General features: G+C 46.9%; 1 protein-coding gene across 1 annotated transcript in view; it reads left to right on the top strand.

The window, feature by feature from the left end:
* LOC139757477 (uncharacterized) overlaps positions 1-18,843 on the top strand; it is a 426,702-nt gene extending 407,859 nt beyond the window's left edge. Inside the window, exons 5-7 of the mRNA XM_071677997.1 lie at positions 7,317-7,472; positions 11,025-11,096; positions 15,630-18,843. Coding sequence (XP_071534098.1) covers positions 7,317-7,472; positions 11,025-11,096; positions 15,630-16,205 — 804 coding nt within the window. The 3' untranslated portion in view covers positions 16,206-18,843. The remainder of the gene's footprint in view (positions 1-7,316; positions 7,473-11,024; positions 11,097-15,629) is intronic.
* The last annotated feature ends 1,194 nt before the right edge of the window (positions 18,844-20,037 follow it).

Genomic DNA, 20,037 nt, shown 5'->3' with positions numbered 1-20,037 from the left:
TACCTCCGCCTGCGCTACCTAGCTACGTGTGCGTCACCCACACTACCGTAAATACGAGAGTGTTTATGTATCGAAAATGTGAGAGTAAGCTTCAGTTAGTGCTACGTGTGCAAGTTGCCGAAAGACTACATTTCTTGACCGACAGCGAAATTCCAGTACACTTCCCCTGGTTTGGTATGCCCTAAATCAAAGGACTTTACTTACAGAACAGCCAGTACCCACTTGGTAGTCTGTCGTGCGTGATGTATTCTAACTTTCCCTTGTACGGTTCTTAACGTCAGTGTTTCCTGTGTATGTATGATCGATCTTGTTTCCAAGTTAACACTGATGCTCACTGCCACTGGTGCTGCTCCCGCCCTCTCCCATCAAAACGAGGACCCACCCTGGCGCCCACATGGACCCACCTGATACCCTCCTGTGTCGTACCTTACACACTGTACGTTCAGCGCTTGCCCCCCCCCCACCCACTTACACCCACGTACATGATCACATATACTATCCCCCACGTACATGACCACATATACTATCCCCCACGTACATGACCACATATACTATCCCCCACGTACATGATCACATATACTATCCCCCACGTACATGACCACATATACTATCCCCCACGTACATGACCATATATAACAGAACTGCTTTGTTTGTTTGTACTTGCAAATGTAATCAAAGTCATTTGGAATATGCATTAATCTATTCATAATTACCCCAAGACCAATTTCTATGAGAGAGTCCTGGTATTACGCAGGACCTTCCTAAAAGGTTCCTGCAGCTCAAGGCTGCGCTACTTCCATTAGCAGGGTAATGGAGACTCCTCTGCCGTGAGACGTTCTTTGTCGTGTGTCTCGCGCCAGAGAACAGCCACACAAAACGTGACTTTTCACACGCAGTGTAAACCATAACAGACGGAGCTCAGTAACACATGCCTTTTGGTGTATATATATATATATATATATATATATATATATATATATATATATATATATATATATATATATATATACAGTAGGTATAACCAAAATGCCCTGACGAGCAAACATATACACACAAAGATCTTGGCACCGACATAACGCCTGAACTAAAACCGATACTTAACATTTATGCTGGATCGTTTATCGACCCAACAGACCCAGAAAACATGGCTAACAACCTGTGCCAAGATGGCAAACCAGCATATGCCGTTGAATCCCGAACTGTCCCATCACTCTCCTCCTGTGTTATCTCGGTGCTTGACTAAGTAATGCTGGTTCAAGCACAAATCAGCAGCTTAGTTTCTCAGGAAGTCGTGTCTCTTGTCATCACTGATGTCAAACCTCGACACCTGCCTGAACTCGCGAGAGGTCGATCAAGCAGGGAGGCCAGTACAAGCACGTTGCCTGGGTGCTGGTGATCAAGCAGGGAGGACTCCAGCCTTTCTGTTGCTCTGCATAGCCTCTCTCTCTCTCTCTCTCTCTCTCTCTCTCTCTCTCTCTCTCTCTCTCTCTCTCTCTCTCTCTCTCTCCCGTGATGTATGACGTACATATGTATGAACACAACAGAAATATGTAAACTGTTCATCAAGTGTAAGCTGATACATGGTGTCGAAGTGCCGACAAACAGGTAAAGACGAACTGATAATGATACTGCTATGGAGAAACCATCACTACAGAACTCTCGCTTATCAAAGACAATAGGCTCTATGACGTGCCTTATCGATAGAACATTCCCACTTCATCATGTACGGTCGATCTTTCTATACCAATCATGGTCATTCTGGTCTCCGTGTGTTCCCGAGCTGTATATCATCTTACATCCAATATACGTCTCCCACCGCCTCTGTATTACCGTCCAGTTATCAGATATGGAGAACTCAAACAGTGTACGTCAACAGAAGGTACTGTACAATCCCTAAACCAACACGAGATGATGTACACCATGGAATGAACATCATAAACATGATCAACACTGACCCCACACCATACACGACCGACGTCCCCTCACCCACCCCACACAACCCACCCTCACCCACCCCACACCAGACACAACCACCGACCCTCACCCACCCCAGACACAACCACCGACCCTCACCCACCCCACACCAGACAACCACTGCCCCTCACCCACCCCAAACACAACCACCGTCCCTCACCCACCCCACACCAGACACAACCACTTCCCCTCACCCACCCCACACTAGACACAACCACTGCCCCTCACCCACCCCACACCAGACACAACCACCTCCCCTCACCCACACCTACTAACATCTTAACACGGAAGACAACATCAGCTCAACACACATCAACAACCCCCCCCCCCCCACACACACACACACATATACACACACAGAGCATCTCAAGACACCGGAACTGTCTCCCTCCAAAAGTGACCTCCACGCTTCCTTCTTGAGCAACCAACAAAAATCACTCGCATCGGGGCGCGTAAAAGAGGCGGTTTAAGTTGGGCTAACCATCCTGGTGACGGGAAGTGCATTAAATCTCCCGCTTCCGCCACAACTCTGCTGCCTCTTGATGGAGGTCGCTTTTTTGAACGAGTTCATTTTGGATTCTTTATGATTTTTTTTTTCTGTATCCTCAGGAGAACCTTGCGTGGCTTCCTCCTGCAGGCCTTCCCTCTCAGAGGTAGATTCTCTGTGTGTATATCATTAGCTGGGAGATGTTCATGTTTATATGTAATGATATATATATATATATATATATATATATATATATATATATATATATATATATATATATATATATATATATATATATATATTAGACTCCAAGCCGTGAGTAAAAAGTCACCTTTGGCAAGGCTGTAGCACTGTGATTAAAGTCTCGACCAAAAAGTAAAAATTCCAACTCCAAAGGAGTCCGCATTTCTCTGCTACCGGAAGGAGAGCAGGCTTGGAATTCAGTTGCCAGTGAGGAGATGTCCTGAGGCAATTATAACGACACACACACACACACACACACACACGAACGCGCGCGCGCGCGCGCGTGTGTGTGTGTGTGTGTGTGTGTGTGTGTGTGTGTGTGTGTGTGTCTGGGCTCCGCCTGCTAGCTGCTGGGCCGCAAGAGAGAGGTCATCGTGGTCAAGGCTGCATCATCAGAGTGTAGTCTCGTCCAGGAGATGACCTCTCTCACCCTAACAGCCATTGCTTACCTGCAGCTAACTGTTGTCAACCCTGAAGCTGCAGATACCCCAGGAGGAGTGGCACTGCTATGATTTGAAAATAATAATAATATATGTATGCGGTGTATATATATGTATATATATATATATATATATATATATATATATATATATATATATATATATATATATATACTATCTAAACACCATCACCAAGCAAGCCAGCAAGACGCACACACCACAGCGACACAGAACCTAATAAAGCACAGAAGAATGCAGCTCAGATACAACCCCTCACCATCAGGAGGAATATGAGAGGAGTGTAACATCACAAACCAAATCACAGAAAGGCAGACTACGAACTGTCTTTCCTTCCTCAAGACAATGGACCACAAGACTACACAGCAACCAAGCGTAGCGAACGTTAAACATCTGTAATTTCGGCCCTACAATCCTCACTCAACTCATGAAGCCTTTCTGACCCATAGCAAAGACACCCTCTCCCCCACAGAACACTCAAAACATCAGCCCCAGAACAGCATCGACCATGAAATAGATTTACGAAAACCTACACAAACTCCACCCAGAAACAAAGGCACGTCAACCCTTCACTCCCACGAACAATGTTTTTTTTTTTTTTTTTTTTTTTTTTATACTTTGTCGCTGTCTCCCGCGTTTGCGAGGTAGCGCGAGGAAACAGACGAAAGAAATGGCCCAACCCCCATACACACGTACATACACACGTCCACACACGCAAATATACATACCTACACAGCTTTCCATGGTTTACCCCAGACGCTTCACATGCCTTGATTCAATCCACTGACAGCACGTCAACCCCTGTATACCACATCGCTCCAATTCACTCTATTCCTTGCCCTCCTTACACCCTCCTGCATGTTCAGGCCCCGATCACACAAAATCTTTTTCACTCCATCTTTCCACCTCCAATTTGGTCTCCCTCTTCTCCTCGTTCCCTCCACCTCCGACACATATATCCTCTTGGTCAATCTTTCCTCACTCATTCTCTCCATGTGCCCAAACCATTTCAAAACACCCTCTTCTGCTCTCTCAACCACGCTCTTTTTATTTCCACACATCTCTCTTACCCTTACGTTACTTACTCGATCAAACCACCTCACACCACACATTGTCCTCAAACATCTCATTTCCAGCACATCCATCCTCCTGCGCACAACTCTATCCATAGCCCACGCCTCGCAACCATACAACATTGTTGGAACCACTATTCCTTCAAACATACCCATTTTTGCTTTCCGAGATAATGTTCTCGACTTCCACACATTTTTCAAGGCTCCCAAAATTTTCGCCCCCTCCCCCACCCTATGATCCACTTCCGCTTCCATGGTTCCATCCGCTGACAATGTTATCAATACCTTAAACGACGCTCCTGCTCCTGACGACATAACGAACTTTCACATGAAACACTTCAGTCCGATTTCAATCCAAACACTTACAGGCCCCCCTGGCTACACCACGAAATCCTTAACACCTGGAAACTCCTCTCGTCGCTCTATGTCACATCTGTCTTCAGTATCCAGACTGGGAAAAAGTGATTCACAAAAGAATGAAGCAAAATATCCCGCTACCGCCTACACAACATGGCCCCAGACCCAACCACTCCTCCGTTACGGCACACAATGATCTCACACATCTTATAGACGGCATCAACCCACCGCAACTCCCTGCAGCATAATTCCTCCCTACCCCAAGTCTTAAACGCTACCACATCAGACAGACTTCCATAAGAAACCACACTCCCCAGACAAGCACGAGTCGCACTTTCTCACCTACGCTCTGACCATCATCCACCCCGACATTACTGCAGACATCGATTCAACACATCCCGGGACCCTTCATGCCCACGGTACAGTCAACTACAACGAAGACATCGGACACTTACCGCGCAGACTGCCTCGCACTCCTCCCTCATACATACACACACATCACTATACCTATGGTCACCACCCGGTGGACGTGGTCTGCTTCCCGAGTGCTGCAGGAGCATCATAAAGATAGAAGGAACTCCTAAGGCAGATAGTATATATATATATATATATATATATATATATATATATATATATATATGCTATCGGGCTCCGCCTTCAAGAGGTTACACCACGAGTGAAAAGTCAGGGTCGGTGAGGCTGTACCACTAGGAGTACAATCTCGTCAAAGAACATTTCCCTTCCTTGGGTTACTGGGGGTATTCAAAAAGCCCCTGGGTAACATCAGGGCTCTTTCAAGGATATCGGTCCTGGAGTAGTTATAAATAAATGATAAATAAAAATCAAAAGGTAAAACTATACATAAATACAGAAATGAAGAAATAGCTACATCAGCCTCCAACGAAGGCTCAGTCTAGTGTCTTACACTGTCCGCGTTCTATTCACATGTGGCGATCTGGCCTCAATCTGCGCTTCGTTCTGAACCCAAAGCCTTCCACCGGGCACACGCATCCCCCATTAAGGGCCTTGGAAGCCAGCGCGGCACACTGTGTCAGCTGCCGGTGAGGTGTGTGCACCTCTGTGACCTATATTAAGGCTACTTGACCCTGGGATGATCCAGGAGACAGCTGAATCTACCCGAGGTAGTGGCCTACCGATGATGCGCACCTGGTGGAACGGGGCAACGGCTTTATCTGTTGTCTCGCCTCCGGTGCTCTCGGGTTCGAACACACGAACATCTCTCTCCCCTGCACTAGACCTCCCCGACGTGTGACCACCTCGGGCAGGCACACTCGAGGGTATCCCAAGCACTTGCCTCTCAAGACACCCCATCATGACTGGAGGTACATACGTCATGCACTGCCTACGCTGTGTGTCTCTTCGTCTGATGTCTCCTTGCGTCGCGCTCGTATGAGGAGGAAAACTTTTTGGACCTCACGCCTTGACTGGAATCGTAATACTTCCATACCGATCCTGTTGATTACCAGATCGTACTAATGCGTCTGTTGTTCAAAGTGCGACCGATCGATCCCGATCGTTCTGAAGGGCGTTATACTTCGTGAGACACAGCGAACTTCTTAATGCAAATCATCAGACAAAACTTATTGACATTCTGCCTCTATCAGGAATGTTAGTTAGCGACAGTTTGGAGATATCTAGGATGATTCCAGATCTGCAAAAGTATACGGTAAAACCAAGTACAATTACATTACATGTATGATACAATTACGTTACACCAGAAATCATAATACTTTTGATGCAGCCTCGCTGGCAAACCAGGTAACACAAGACAACACTGATTTATTGCGTTACGACGACCTTTCAAATGCTCAAGATAATCTTGCTGACATTTCTGCACGAGACACTTTGAAGTTGTGGGCCAACCAAGATGGATGGGTTCTAGTGGTGGCATACGAGTGTGTCATACACACTTTAACACAAGCAATCTATCGAGGCAGTCACGTAACCCTCTGATATAACTTTACTGCATGAAAAAAAAAAACATGAAATAAACATAAGTAAAATAAAAGTTATACAGACAGATAACATGACAAAGTACACGAAATAGCATTGAACCATCCTAAAGAGAATTTAGAAGAGAAAAAATAAGAACAGATAATTAAAGATCATTTCTTTTTGATTACCCAGAGCCATGTTGAGCGGGATTATTCGAGTTCGTGACATGTTGAGGAAAACCTCGTCATCGTCCAGCGAGGTTGTGATGGCTAGAACACTCAAACCTTCGTCTAGCAAAGCGGTAGAGCCTCGGGGAAACCTAGCCTTCTCCTTACGAGGTCGCAGGGCCCGGAAGGATGAATCCTTCCGCTGGCGCAGCTGCGCAGCCTGAGAGATGGTAGTTTTCTTCCATCGAGTCAAGAAACCCACTTAAAAAAAATCCCTCAACGATCGTCAGGCGTGACGGAAACACCTCCGAGACCCAAGCCTTCTCCTTGCAACATAGCACAGAATACCATTTTCCTCCACAGATATAACAAAACCCATAAATCTTAATTTCTCACAACAATAACCAATTCTAACAAAACCTTTCCTTCTTCCCAACCACAAAATAAAAGATGAACAGAGCCTAGGTTTTTTTTCCCTCCCCCCAGCAAAGGATATAAATTCTTATCAGAGTGTCTGTCTTTAACCGAGTGGTGTTAACATGATGATAGAATCTAATGTTCTTGCAGTACACTAACGAACCTCTTTGTTTCCGGCCCGCAGGTGAAGATCTGGTTCCAGAACCGACGGACCAAGTGGAAAAAGCAGGACGGCATCACCAACGCTGAGGCGAACGAGCACAAGAACGCCGCCACGGGCAAGAACAAGAAGACGCCAGCCGCCACCACCCCTGCCCAACACTCAGACCACACCACCAAGGTCAGCTTCCCTCCCCCCTCCCACACACACACACACAACACCTGCCGCAGGCGTTGCACTGGAGGCACTCACGGTCCACCATCTTGTAGCGGGAGTGACATGCAGTGAAGACTAACGATGGAATAATGTCTTGTGGAGAGTCTCGTAGTGGATGGATTAATGGTGGATGGTTCTGTAACATAGGGTCTTATGGAGAGTTATTAAACCTTGAAGCCGTTGTGGTAGATCTAGTAGGGGAGGCTCCTGATGTGAGGTAACTGTAGAGAGCAGTAGTGGCGGACCTTACACACGAAGGAGGACAGAGTGCGAGAAATTAAGATGAGTTTGTTTGTTGTATGGGGCCACGTACTGCACAGGTTCATGGTACGTCATATAATGTTTAGGTGTCTACTACATCAGTGGAAGTCCTGTAGTGTGGGTGTTTGTAGCGAAAGGTCTGTAGAGAGGAGCCTCATAGTAAGGTTCTTCTTGTGTTGAAAAGATGAACTGAAAAAATGGGTTCTTGAGGAAGATCTGTGGATGGTGGATGATCCTGAGTCCCAGCATTCCATAAGGAGAGAGTGAAGGAGGGTGCATGAGGGGAAAGAGACAGATGAGAGGAAGAGGGAATGAGAGTCATGGGAAAGATAAGAGGGGGTAAAGGGAGTGAAGGAAAAGGTGAAGCAGAGTGAAACGAGAATGAGAATAAGAAAGGAGGTGAAGGAGGGTAGAGCATGGGGACATACATACGATGAGAGTTGAGGAAAGAGTAGCGAGTGATGGGTCAAATAAGGGATGACAAGCGAATGGTGGAAGAGTGAAAGGCGTGTGTCTCAGACCAAAGGATCAAGCGAGAGCCTCTGCCATTATGAGGACGGTGCTGACGGGCCATAATGTAGGAGCAGAGAGCTCCTTCATTCCTTTGCCAGCGAAAGGCAGAGAGTCCTTGTGTTGACGCCATCACAAATAGAAACAGTTGCCTCTGCAAGAAAGGGTGTGTGGACTGAGAGCTTGTGTACAGGCAGGTGGAAGCATCACAGACTGGGTCAAGTTGATCTTGGGCAGACTGGAGGACCACGGACAAGGGGAGCGATTACGGACGAAGTGACTACGTATGTACGTAAAGAGTGCTAAATCACAGGTGAAGATGAGGACTGGAGACAGGATCACGGACACGGTATGAGGTTAAGGACAGCGTGAGACCCAGCCAGCCATGCGAAGCATTATACACAGAAGTAATACCTGGGCCAGATGGACAGATATGAGAGAATGGACATGAAGGATGAATGAAAGGAAATGAGTAGAGCATGGGAGAGAGAGAGAGAGAGAGAGAGAGAGAGAGAGAGAGAGAGAGAGAGAGAGAGAGAGAGAGAGAGAGAGAGAGAGAGAGAGAGAGAGGCAGTTACAGCAGCAGGGTGATGCATGTTACACTCTGACTGACCAACTGTATCATTACAGTCTAACCCTCGTAGCACCAGTAGTCTCTTCGTAACCTCCTCCATCATGTCTAAATAGAATGAATATCCATTTACTTTGTTTCCTCATGTATTATTCATTGCTTTATCCGCACAATAACTTTACACTTAATTCAAAGGTTTCTGATCATCTACACGCGTTGAAAAGGTAATGAATGACACACTGAGAGATGATTGTATTTGTGTGATTACACTTGTGTGTGTGTGTGTGTGTGTGTGTGTGTGATTATATTGTAATGGGAATGAGTCCCAGATCTGAGGGTGCCCCAGTTTCTTTAGGTTTTCCTGCTATCATAGAAGTCGTTCCACTTCAGAATGATGTCGGAAGTGGAACTTTGACATTTAGTTTCTGCCATTCATCCACCGCTCAGACCCGCTCAGACCACGAGTCCTTTTTTTCTTTACAGGTTTTGTAACAGGTTTCTTGCTTAATTTCGTGTAATGGTCTATCAAAGTACACTTCACTGTTACATGACATATTCAAACTGGTTTACAAACGAAGGTTGTGACCGAATCACCCCTTACTCTTCTATCTGGCAAGGTGGACAAATTCATGGCCTTTTACCTCTCACATTCACTGAGCCCTCTTTAAATCACTAGGATCTTTTTCGCCCTCCTTTGAACCTTCTCAGCGAGTTCTTTGTTTAAGTCCCGTGACTAAAGTTGAGAGACATGTTCTACCTTTGGCCTACTATCATACGGTGCGAACAGATTGTCAAACATTTCCTAAATCAGGTACGTGATGCTGATGCTAACCCTTGCCAACAGAAACTGCGTATCCTACACCACAGTCATGGTGAGACTCTGGCAACAGGTTAGGGAACTTCGCATCCTGCGCCACAGCCCTAAGATGGGACTCTGGCAACAGGTTCGGCTTGGCGATGTCGGCCGTCAAGACTCTCTCTCTCTCCCACACACACACACACACACACACACACACACACACACACACACACACACACACAAATTCCTGCAGTTCATTCCCTGCTGGATAATGCCCGTGTGGAGGCTATCTTTCACCTGTGTGCCATCTTCATAACATGACATACAAACTCGGTTTGAATTACATGAACTATGTACCAGAGCAACCCTGGAGTATGTCTAGGTTCCCTCGTAAGCCAGAGTTAGCTATGGGTCAACAGCCTTGACCCTGGGAATCATTTGACCCGTGATTCGTTGACCCAGCAAGTACCAGACCTGAAAGCAATGAGTCAAAAACTACGTTGATAAGTAAGCTATACTTTCAAAACGTCTCTCTCTTCTAAAAGAAAAATATAAGAGAAAGAAACTTCCATAAAACAAAAATGCATATTTCTGAGATGAATTATACATGGAAGTTCTAGCAATGTTGGAGAGTTGCAGAGTGCTATAATGGTGTTTCCACAGCTTATGGTGTCAGCCTTGCACGCTGTGGTCGTAAGACATTGCTGCGTTAACTGAAGTGCTGCTGCACCACACACACACACACACAGATCTTCCCACCTCAATAAGTGCAGGATGAGCAGTTTTCTTCGAGTGCCAGAAGCCAAGAGAAAAAAAAAATAGTCAATCTCAATATGTCTCGCTCTCATCACCTCTTCAATTTCACCCAACCACACCTGGGTCAAAGTGGTCGACTATGTGACCCGTAACCCACCATGACCCATTTTGAATTCACTCCTACATGACCCGTTGTGCCGTGATCCGCCCACCCGTTTCTAACTGTCGTCATCTCATGCAATTCTCATCGGGCGCACTTCCTTCATGATCTTGGCATCCTCCACAATCATACCGTATTCGTGTAAGAGTCTAATGACTTCTTGCAATTCATTTACATAGATCAAGACGAACAACGGTCCCAGGACTGAGCCCTGCGGCACACCAGTGGTGACCCCGACCCATAACCAGAGTGTGTGTGTGTGTGTGTGTGTGTATGTGTGTGTGTTTCATACATTAAACATATATATGTTCTTCCCATATTCAGGGCAAAAATCAGATAAAATACAAAGTATGTGAGGATACAAATGAGATAGCATGACAGGTATGAGAGTTATAAAACTTTAAAAAGTAACCACGTGTGATATTGTTTACAAGTAACCACGTGTGATATTGTTTACAGAGTGTGGTGGCAGAGGGAAGCATCCACCCGCCCGCCAGCGACGCCGGCAGCAACCCCACCAGCCCATCACAGGTAATCACCACCTCACAACCCCACCCACTTATGTTACCTCGCCGCCCACCTCCTCCTCCTCCCTCAACCCCTTCGTCTACTCTAACCTCCGCAACCCCACAATGCCCACCTTAGCTCACCGGCGAGTCGTCACACCAAGGCAGTAAATACGTTCCCCGCTCCTTAAAGCGAACCACAAAGGCCTGGATGTCGCTCCATTGCCAAAATGGGATCTGGGAGTGGGCCCGCCTCACCAACCTGGAACTAATTACTGCCCAGTCCAGCTGCCTCTGGGGCAGACGAACTGGCCGGAGGAGCGCGATGACAACCTCAGATCAAGACAGCTTCTGTTCGATAACTTGCCGTCTGGAGGATAACGGCTCAAACACCTTCAGTAAAATGGAGACTCCTACTGCGATGGTTGGACGTCAGTAAGCAGACAAGTCCCTCCAGTGGTTAGACCCCGTCAGGAGATGGACCGTCCCTTGACCCAGACGATCTAACCCCATCACCACCATCACAGGATCTAACCCCATTCAGAAGATATGATTTTATCTGTCCATCGTATGGGCTGAACCCACAAAGGACGATCATGTAGCCCTTCAGTTCGATGACAACCCCTTCAGGAGAATTCAACTCCTTACCGGAACAATGATTCATCACCTTCAGGAAGATGAATCAGCCCCTTTAGGTGGACGATTTGACCCTGTCATTAGAACGATTTAAGCCTTTGGTACAATCGATTAATCCCTTCAGTAACAATAACTTTACTTCTCTCGGTCGGCACATTAACTCCTTCACCGTAACGAGTTAATTACTACCTTTGTGGTCACTTAACCACCTGAACACAATGATTCAACCCTTATAAGAGGAGGTCTGAATACCTTCATTACTTTCAAACTAGTGCGAATAAATTTGATCAGCACAATTAACCAGGCCCTTCATTAGTGAGTAATCCTCAGCTTAATAACTGTATCTCTTGAGCACGATGACTTGATCCTTCGAGTAGTACTTGATAATCTCTAAATATCATGACCGAAGCTTCTGATTAATGACTGAATCCCGTGAGTAATGACTGAACTCGTTGAGCACGATGACTAAACCCTCGCGAGTAATGATTGATCTCGTTGAGCATGAGAGCTTAACTCTATGTAACGAGTCAAGCCCATGAAGCACGATGACTCATTAATCACGAGATGCCTTAACTCTTGTGGATGACTTCATCCCCACACACAACAGCGAGCCACACCCTCCCAGCAGTGAGCGACCGGGCTGAGAGAAACCTCTGGGTGTCGTACGCAAATCCATAGTAACAAGGGTACCACATAGGTCAACTTCACCACATAGGTCAACCTCCCTGCCTGCCTTAAAAGATTACGCAAGAAACTGGAGAACCGAAAGTCAAAAGAAATTCTGCGGTTTCGTTTTCTATAAATGCGATACCACGTCAGTTTTTTTATCTCTTTCGTCGAGATAGATCTGAAACATCTCTGTATTGCGATGCATTCCGTGATGCAAAGTATCGTTGACAATTCATTCAGAACTGATCATTCACACTGGTAGGATGAGGGCAGAACTGGCTTGTGCTTACCACAAACTTATTCAATACTCTGCGTCACAACAAACTGTCTATAAATTCAAATGCAAACAAAATACTCGTGCTTGTAGGAGCTCGCTTCCCCTGAGCCTCAGCTGGTCCCTGAGCCTCATCCCTGGGATGATGAGCTTCTTATGGTCCCTAAACATCATTTGGTTAGTAGTAACCGAGCCTTGCTTGGTCAGGGAGTCTCGACTGGTCACGGAACCCTGTCTGGTCCCTGAGCCTCTCTCCTGGTGGTTCCTGAACCTTGCCTGGTCCCTGACCCTCTCCTGGTGATTCCTAAGCCTGACATGGTCCTCGAGCCTCTCCTGGTGGTTCCTGTCTGGTTCCCGAGCCTCTCCTGGTGGTTCCTGTCTGGTTCCCGAGCCTCTCCTGGTGGTTCCTGTCTGGTTCCCGAGCCTCTCCTGATGGTTCCTGTCTGGTTCCCGAGCCTCTCCTGATGGTTCCTGCCTGGTTCCCGAGCCTCTCCTGGTGGTTCCTCACCATGGTTCCTTCCTGAGGCTCGCCTGACCCCTGACTCCTGTACTTAGGCAGAGACATAAATAGAGAACGAGACAGGGCCACTGACTCAGGTATGGAAGGGCAGAGGGAACAAGTGGAGGCCAGGAAACTCTCTTAACCTTGGCCACAGAGCGAGTTAAGAGAGGACGCAGTAAACGAACAACAAATCCGAGGGATGGACAAAGTCGGTAGATACTACGCGAAGGGGAGTTGTACACATGACAAGACTGGGATACTGAGTTTGTACTGAGGAAAACGTAAATTCAAACACCCAAGAAAATGCTTTGACCGACTTGAGAAAGGTACGTAAATGCCGGTATGGGGAAGGATGCAGTGTCTACCATCCAAGATCGTTTGCAGTCACTAGAGTTACTGTAAGCGCTGTTTGAACGACAACTGGAAGAACCACCACATATCACGGACAATAAGACGTATCCCTCGTGTCCATCACGACATACGTTCTTTTGAAGTCAAGAGACACAGGGCCAGACAGAGGCAGGGAAGAACTGCCTGACGAAGAAACGATCCGGACTTCCCAGGACTTCCGAAAGCTCTCTGTCGAGTTCTGAAGAACAAGGGCATATCAACCATCCAAAAACCAACACAGACACAAGCCATGTAATGTCTTTCGTATATGCCAACCTTCCGGGACTAGTGTAACACAGAACGAATACAATACCATTCATAAGTGGCTCACTAAACGAGCCACAACCAGTATTTCCGGCCTTGGCTGAAACACACACAAACACACACACAAAAAACCGTACGAATAGTGAGGTGTGGATCCCAATCTCCAGTCTGTACATATGTGACAAGACTAGACAGGTCATGTGTAAGGAGTTGCCCTGTATATAGTAAATATTCTTATAACAACTGAACTCCTCAAATGATGTACTGGAAGCACTCACTGTCAAGGTTGAAAACCAAAACCTTGTCATTGCATTCATTTACAGACCACCGGAGGCAAAATCTCTCAAGATTTTAAGGACAAATGAGAAACGCAGAGTCATGTGCGTACACAGCGTGCTGGATTCGAACCCTGGACGGGGCGTCTGGCTACCTTGGCCACACGGATATTACAGGATGTTGACACTTGAAATCAAGTGTACATATATTCCTGCTTCCTAACCTCATCTCGGTGGGCGTATCACGGCACTTTAATCTATCGTGGCTCCGATGGTGTGAAAGTATGTAGATTAGTATATATACACCACGGGTCGGATTCGAACCCTGGATAGGGCACCTGGTTATCTCGGCCACCACCAGGTATTCCCCGAGCCCCATCTGGTCCCTGAATCTCACCTGGCCCCATTAAGCCTCGCCTGGTAGGTCCCTAAGCCACACTTACTAGCTGCCAAGCCTCGCGTGGTCCCTCAGCCTCGCACGGTGGTTCTCCTGCTCCTTGCCCGAGTCTTGCCTGGTCGCATACAATGCAGAAGATGACGTCGACCACAGTCACCTCCATCTGAGGGAACCTACCAGGCGTCAGGATGAGTGTGTGTGTGTATCCAGTGCTGGCACTGAACACGCAGAGTCTCCGACTCCGTGTCAGGCACACACCGCTATGGTTTATGTAAAGTTCACGTACAATTCATTATATGAAATGATCGGCTTAAGCCCGCCGAGCAATAGACTCTGAACTCATGCTAATTAGGAAGAGACGCGTTTTCATTTAAGTAGGTAACAACAGGAGAACCCAGCTTAGAATTCATTTCAGGGTAATAGCCAGATTATATTAGAGTCTTCTTCAAAGGCCTTTGTGATAAAACTGTCGGTGCATAAGCCTTTGCCTCAGCTCGCTAAATGTCTCTAAAATTCACCAGTCATCTCCCATGACAGTGCATACCAATCTCGCCTCCCTGTCCTGTGTCCTTGTCATTCATTGTTCCTAAGCCTCCCTCCCGTGCGTCCCTCACTCATGATGTCCCGACGTCTAGATGCCTGAGTCACAGCTGTTCTTAGCGAGTATGGTAACTTGCATCTCTTGATCTACTGTGATTCCGATTCGAAACGAACTGAAGAACTTTTTTTTTTTTCTTTTCGTTACGACAACCAAGATCAATGGCCTCTCTCATTTTATAGATTTAGAGTTGGTTAATCTTCTTTTCTTCCTAAAACAGAGACTTAAAATGAAAGGTTATTATATGTTCTACAGTTATCACTGTCTCTTCTGCCAATACTTCTCAACCAGAGAGAATGTATCACTGTAGTCTGAAGTAAGAACCAATGATGTATCATCTCTATGTCAGTGAGCCTCTATCTGAGTTTATATTTGTATCTTATATTCAAAGCTCTGAGCCGATGTTTCTTTCCCCAGGCCATGTTTAAGCATTAGGACGGGTAGCTTTTCTTCCTAATTTTTTTTAAGTCCCTCCTGTGTGTTGAACGGTGGGCGACAACGTCTTTATCAACAATGCTTAATGACTAATGTCTACATTCCCACTTCTTTCCAGTTGAGTAATGGCGCGACCAGCGACCTGTCGAGCAGCGAGGAGACATCCCATGGAGAGGTCCGCTTGGCTGTGTCCCCTCATCCAGACGCCTCATCCCAGGAGCCGTCTGCCGACCACCCCTCTCCCAAGCTCGAGCCTACCGCTGCTGCTGCCACCACCACCGCCACCACCACCACAACCACCACTACAACTTTCGAGGACCACATCGTCATAAAGGAGGTTGTCCAAACGGGCGTCGGAGTCAACTACAAAAACCTGACGGGGGCGCCCAAATCCGCCGCTGCCGCGCCCACAAAGCCCATGCCGAACATCTCTCCGCCGAAGGCCCTGGGAACCGCCACTCCCATGAGCAAAAGCCACACCGTCAGCAGCGCCACTTCGCCGCCTCAGGCCGTCGTCCCTAGAGGTTCCCCTCCCGCCGTACCGCAGGGGATCCTTAACGTTATCAGCTCCTCATCCATCCCTACACCCACGCCCATCCAGAGAACAGAGAGGTTGCTCACCGAGGAAGCGCCCCAGGAAAATGTGTACGAAAACGGAAAAATACGTAGTGACGGTGAGGATATATCGTCTTGATGACGCTCTTGCCAGTGACCACAGGTGTTAGTGACAGTGTTATTATTTATGAGAAGGTATCCTCAACCGATTTTCTTTCCCTAGAGACCACTGGCTCCCTTCTGTCTCCTTGTAGTTACTGTGTCATGGAGCGAGCCTGGCCGATGGCGTGATTGCTCGGTGTGGGGCTCGGCCGAGGGGGCATCACACAAAGTGGACACAACACACAACCTGCATGACCCAACCTCGAGGACTTTACTTACGTGGGGACCGGAGTGAACACCGGTAACAAGTGGTGTCATAATGGACGATGGTGTTGATGGATGATGATGATGATGATCATGTATGTAGCATGGACTCGCTTAGCTTTATTCTTATCTTTATTATCTTTGATGTTTCATTATTTTCCTAGAGAGCGACAGAACAAAGTATGTGTTTGTGTTGGACTATACCTTGTAACCACGGCGGACGCCTCACTTGACTTCGGAACAAGACAGCCTTATCAACCATCATTTTGTCTACTTCACAAGACTGAGTCTGCCTGAGGAATAAGCTACACTGAGGACAGGAAATGTGATGACCTTTATCAGAGCAAATAACCCACGATGACCTTTTAAGTTCACCAGGTGACCATAATTCAAAATGCCACTAAAGTCGAAAACCAAAGGGTTGTACGAGTCACTCATCTGGGGAATGTGGCGAGGCACAACATGAAACACGAAGTGCTAGAGTAACACTCTCACGAGTGTCCTAAGAGCTATGTCCTCACCCACGGCTTGATGTTGCTGGGTATGGAAGGCTCAAGGGAAAGCATGTTCACAGCGAGAGACGTGTAAGTATAACAGTGTGTCCTCGACTTGCTGGGAAGTTCCAGGGAGGCTTCACGTGAGGGATGTCCAAAAGGGAGGTACTTGGTAAAGGAAAGCTTCAGAGTGGAGGGTGTTCTTGAGAAGTGAGGTCCACGGATAGGTGAGGTGTTCGGTGATGAAGGCCTGGGTAGGAGAGATCCTATAGATAAGAAGTTCTAGAACAAGAGGTCCATTAGACAAGCGAGTTCAAAAGCAAAACGCTCTTCTAAGTTCAAGGGAGGGAGGGAGGGTCGTCCGAGTGACCGAAGTTGTACACAAATGTTCAGGAAGTGGGACATCCAAGAGAGGGAAGACTGTGTGTAGATGAGGACTCGAAGGAGAACCTAGTGGCCGAGGGAACTGGTCACAGGCAGGTGGTGTTGCCCCCCTGGGAGACCAGGTCAGGCGCGGAGCTATCACTTCAGAGCCTCGGTGCTGTGACGAGCGGACCTGCAGCTGCTACCGGCCGGCTGCCTCCCTCCGACCTGCTCTACCTCATGACCTCCTCCTTACTCTGCACCGCCTCGGGTCGAGGTATCGTCTCTCTAACGTGACTTATCTGGAGGGTTATCTTCAAGACCAGAATCTGGAGGCGTACAGGATCATCATGAAAGCCGACACCAGTATAAACCAAATGGTAATACGGACAAAATAGTCAAGATGGTGAGAGGGGAGCCTCCTACCTAGAAAGAAAAGACATGATCAATGATAAGAAAAATAAGACGACGACGGTGGTTTAAGACGATAACGACCCCAACCAATTCAAAGCTCCCCCTCCCCCCACCTCTTTCTCTCGGTTACCTCTGGTTTTAATTTTTCTCGTATAGTTGTCAGTTGTCATTGGGAGTTACCACTTGGTCCCTCGTGGTCTGTGGACGTTCTAACTTAACCCGTCTCGCTCACTCCTCAACCTCACACACCCACCAAGGAGGAGGAGGCAGAGGCAGAGGAGGAGGAGGAGGAGGGGGTGTTCCATATTATCATTCGTTGAACATAAAAAATTTTTGCTCAAAAAAAAAAAAGAGGTTTCAAATTGTGGCTGAATTGACATCATGCACAACAGAGAGGCTGTAACTCCCAGTGAGTGACAACCTTACGGTCGTAGGGTCTAGCTAGCATAATGAGGGTGGTGACGTCAGACCTGTCTGTGTGTGTGTGTGTGTGTGTATATACGTGATGGCCTGGATCCTGCCAAGCCAGGCGGGAGGCTACGTGGAAGTGACGTCACACACCTGGAAATATTCTGCTGGTGTGTACGTCGTTCGTATGTTTGTTATCGTTTAAGTTGTTTCCGGGCGGTAAACCGCTTCTAGTCTGTGTTTCCAGATTTTATACGACCCCAGTGGTGCCCGTTTTCATTATTATCAACCGTAATGTAGGTTGTAATCGAAAAAAATAAACAATATACACCGTAATGTACCTTTATATTGATCGAGGATTTGCATTCAACAACTGGCACACGTCAAGAAGGAGGAGGAGGAGGAGGAGGAAGTAATTTGCTCAGTTTTATAGATGAAGAAAGTCGTCTCCACACTGAACGAGGCGCCACGAGGAACCTGTACCACCACGCCAGGTGTCAACACCAGCAGCAGAGGGCCGTGGTCGACGAGGTTACACACACACACACACACACACACACACACACACACACACACCCACACACACACACACACACACACACACGTACGTCCTCAAACCTCCGGCCTGTACGTCCTGCGTAGCCTAAGACCACGAGCGCCCCCGCTGCTGTGTGTAACATGTTTGTACACTACGATGACAGTTGGTATTAATAAAAACACAATGAAAAAATAGTCCCAAGTTTCATTCCTCTTAAGAATTTTTTCCTCAGCCACACGTGGGTAAATTACTGAATGATGAATGTAACAACACTTCAAATCTTCACAGCCATGTATCATGTTGTCATTGTGTCCCTGAGAGATAGCAACCATCTAGTGAGATAATCTATTGACACAGCAACCATCTATTGAGGTAATCTACTGACACAGCAACCATCTATTGAGGTAATCTACTGACACAGCAACCATCTATTGAGATAATTTACTGACACAGCAACCATCTATTAAGGTAATCTACTGACACAGCAACAATCTACTGAGATAATCTATTGACACAGCAACAATCTACTGAGATAATCTATTGACACAGCAACAATCTATTGAGGTAATCTACAGACACAACAACAATCTATTGAGGCAATCTACTGACACAGCAACAATCTATCGATAGCAATAATCTACTAGGATAGCAATCTATTGAGATAGCATCAATCTATCATCCTGTCTCGATTGATACAGATAAGTACTGTAGGACGCTAACTACTGTCCACCAGCATGCATGTCACCCAGCACTCACACACCGCCAGATCCTTTGTGATCTGGTTCTCCCACTGTCCGCCAAAGGATTAAGGAGAAAAGAAAACCTCGAAATCTCACGCAGCCCGGGAGAGGCGTGGGTGGCCATGTACTAGGAGTACGAACTGACGAGCCAAGATCAGCGCCTGAGGTAAGGCGTTTCGTTATCCTTAGCATAATGTCATTTTCTCCCTCTTTGCTCTGAAACACTAAAGCGATCAAGGCTTCTATACGACTACACATGTAAATATCGTGACTTCATCAAAGACGATATATTACCGTGATGAATTACTTTTACCAAAGTACTACAAATTCAGGGAATCTGATTACCCTTTTTTCCCTGCTCAGTTGTTGGCTTGACCCAGTGGAGGCGATGCAGTTAGCCGGCTCGTGGCCTCCTCTCAGAGAAGCAGAGCATAGCAATCACTCAGCCGTCGTGTCCCATACCGCTTTATACAAAGGAATTCAGACAGCAACAGACCAATGGGTCCCTTCGAGACTGTCTGTGGCAGTGGATGATATCAGACACTCACAGAACAGGGAGTTAAAAGTCAGTAGGGCACACAGATAATAATGCTTTGAGTGATGCAGGTTTTCAATAACCGCAATATCTACTCACATAAAAGTCGATGT

The sequence above is a fragment of the Panulirus ornatus genome, chromosome 2, assembly GCF_036320965.1.
Source record: "Panulirus ornatus isolate Po-2019 chromosome 2, ASM3632096v1, whole genome shotgun sequence".
NCBI lineage: Eukaryota > Metazoa > Arthropoda > Malacostraca > Decapoda > Palinuridae > Panulirus > Panulirus ornatus.
Note: the sequence above shows the minus strand (reverse complement) of the source record. Positions and strands in the feature narration are given on the sequence as shown.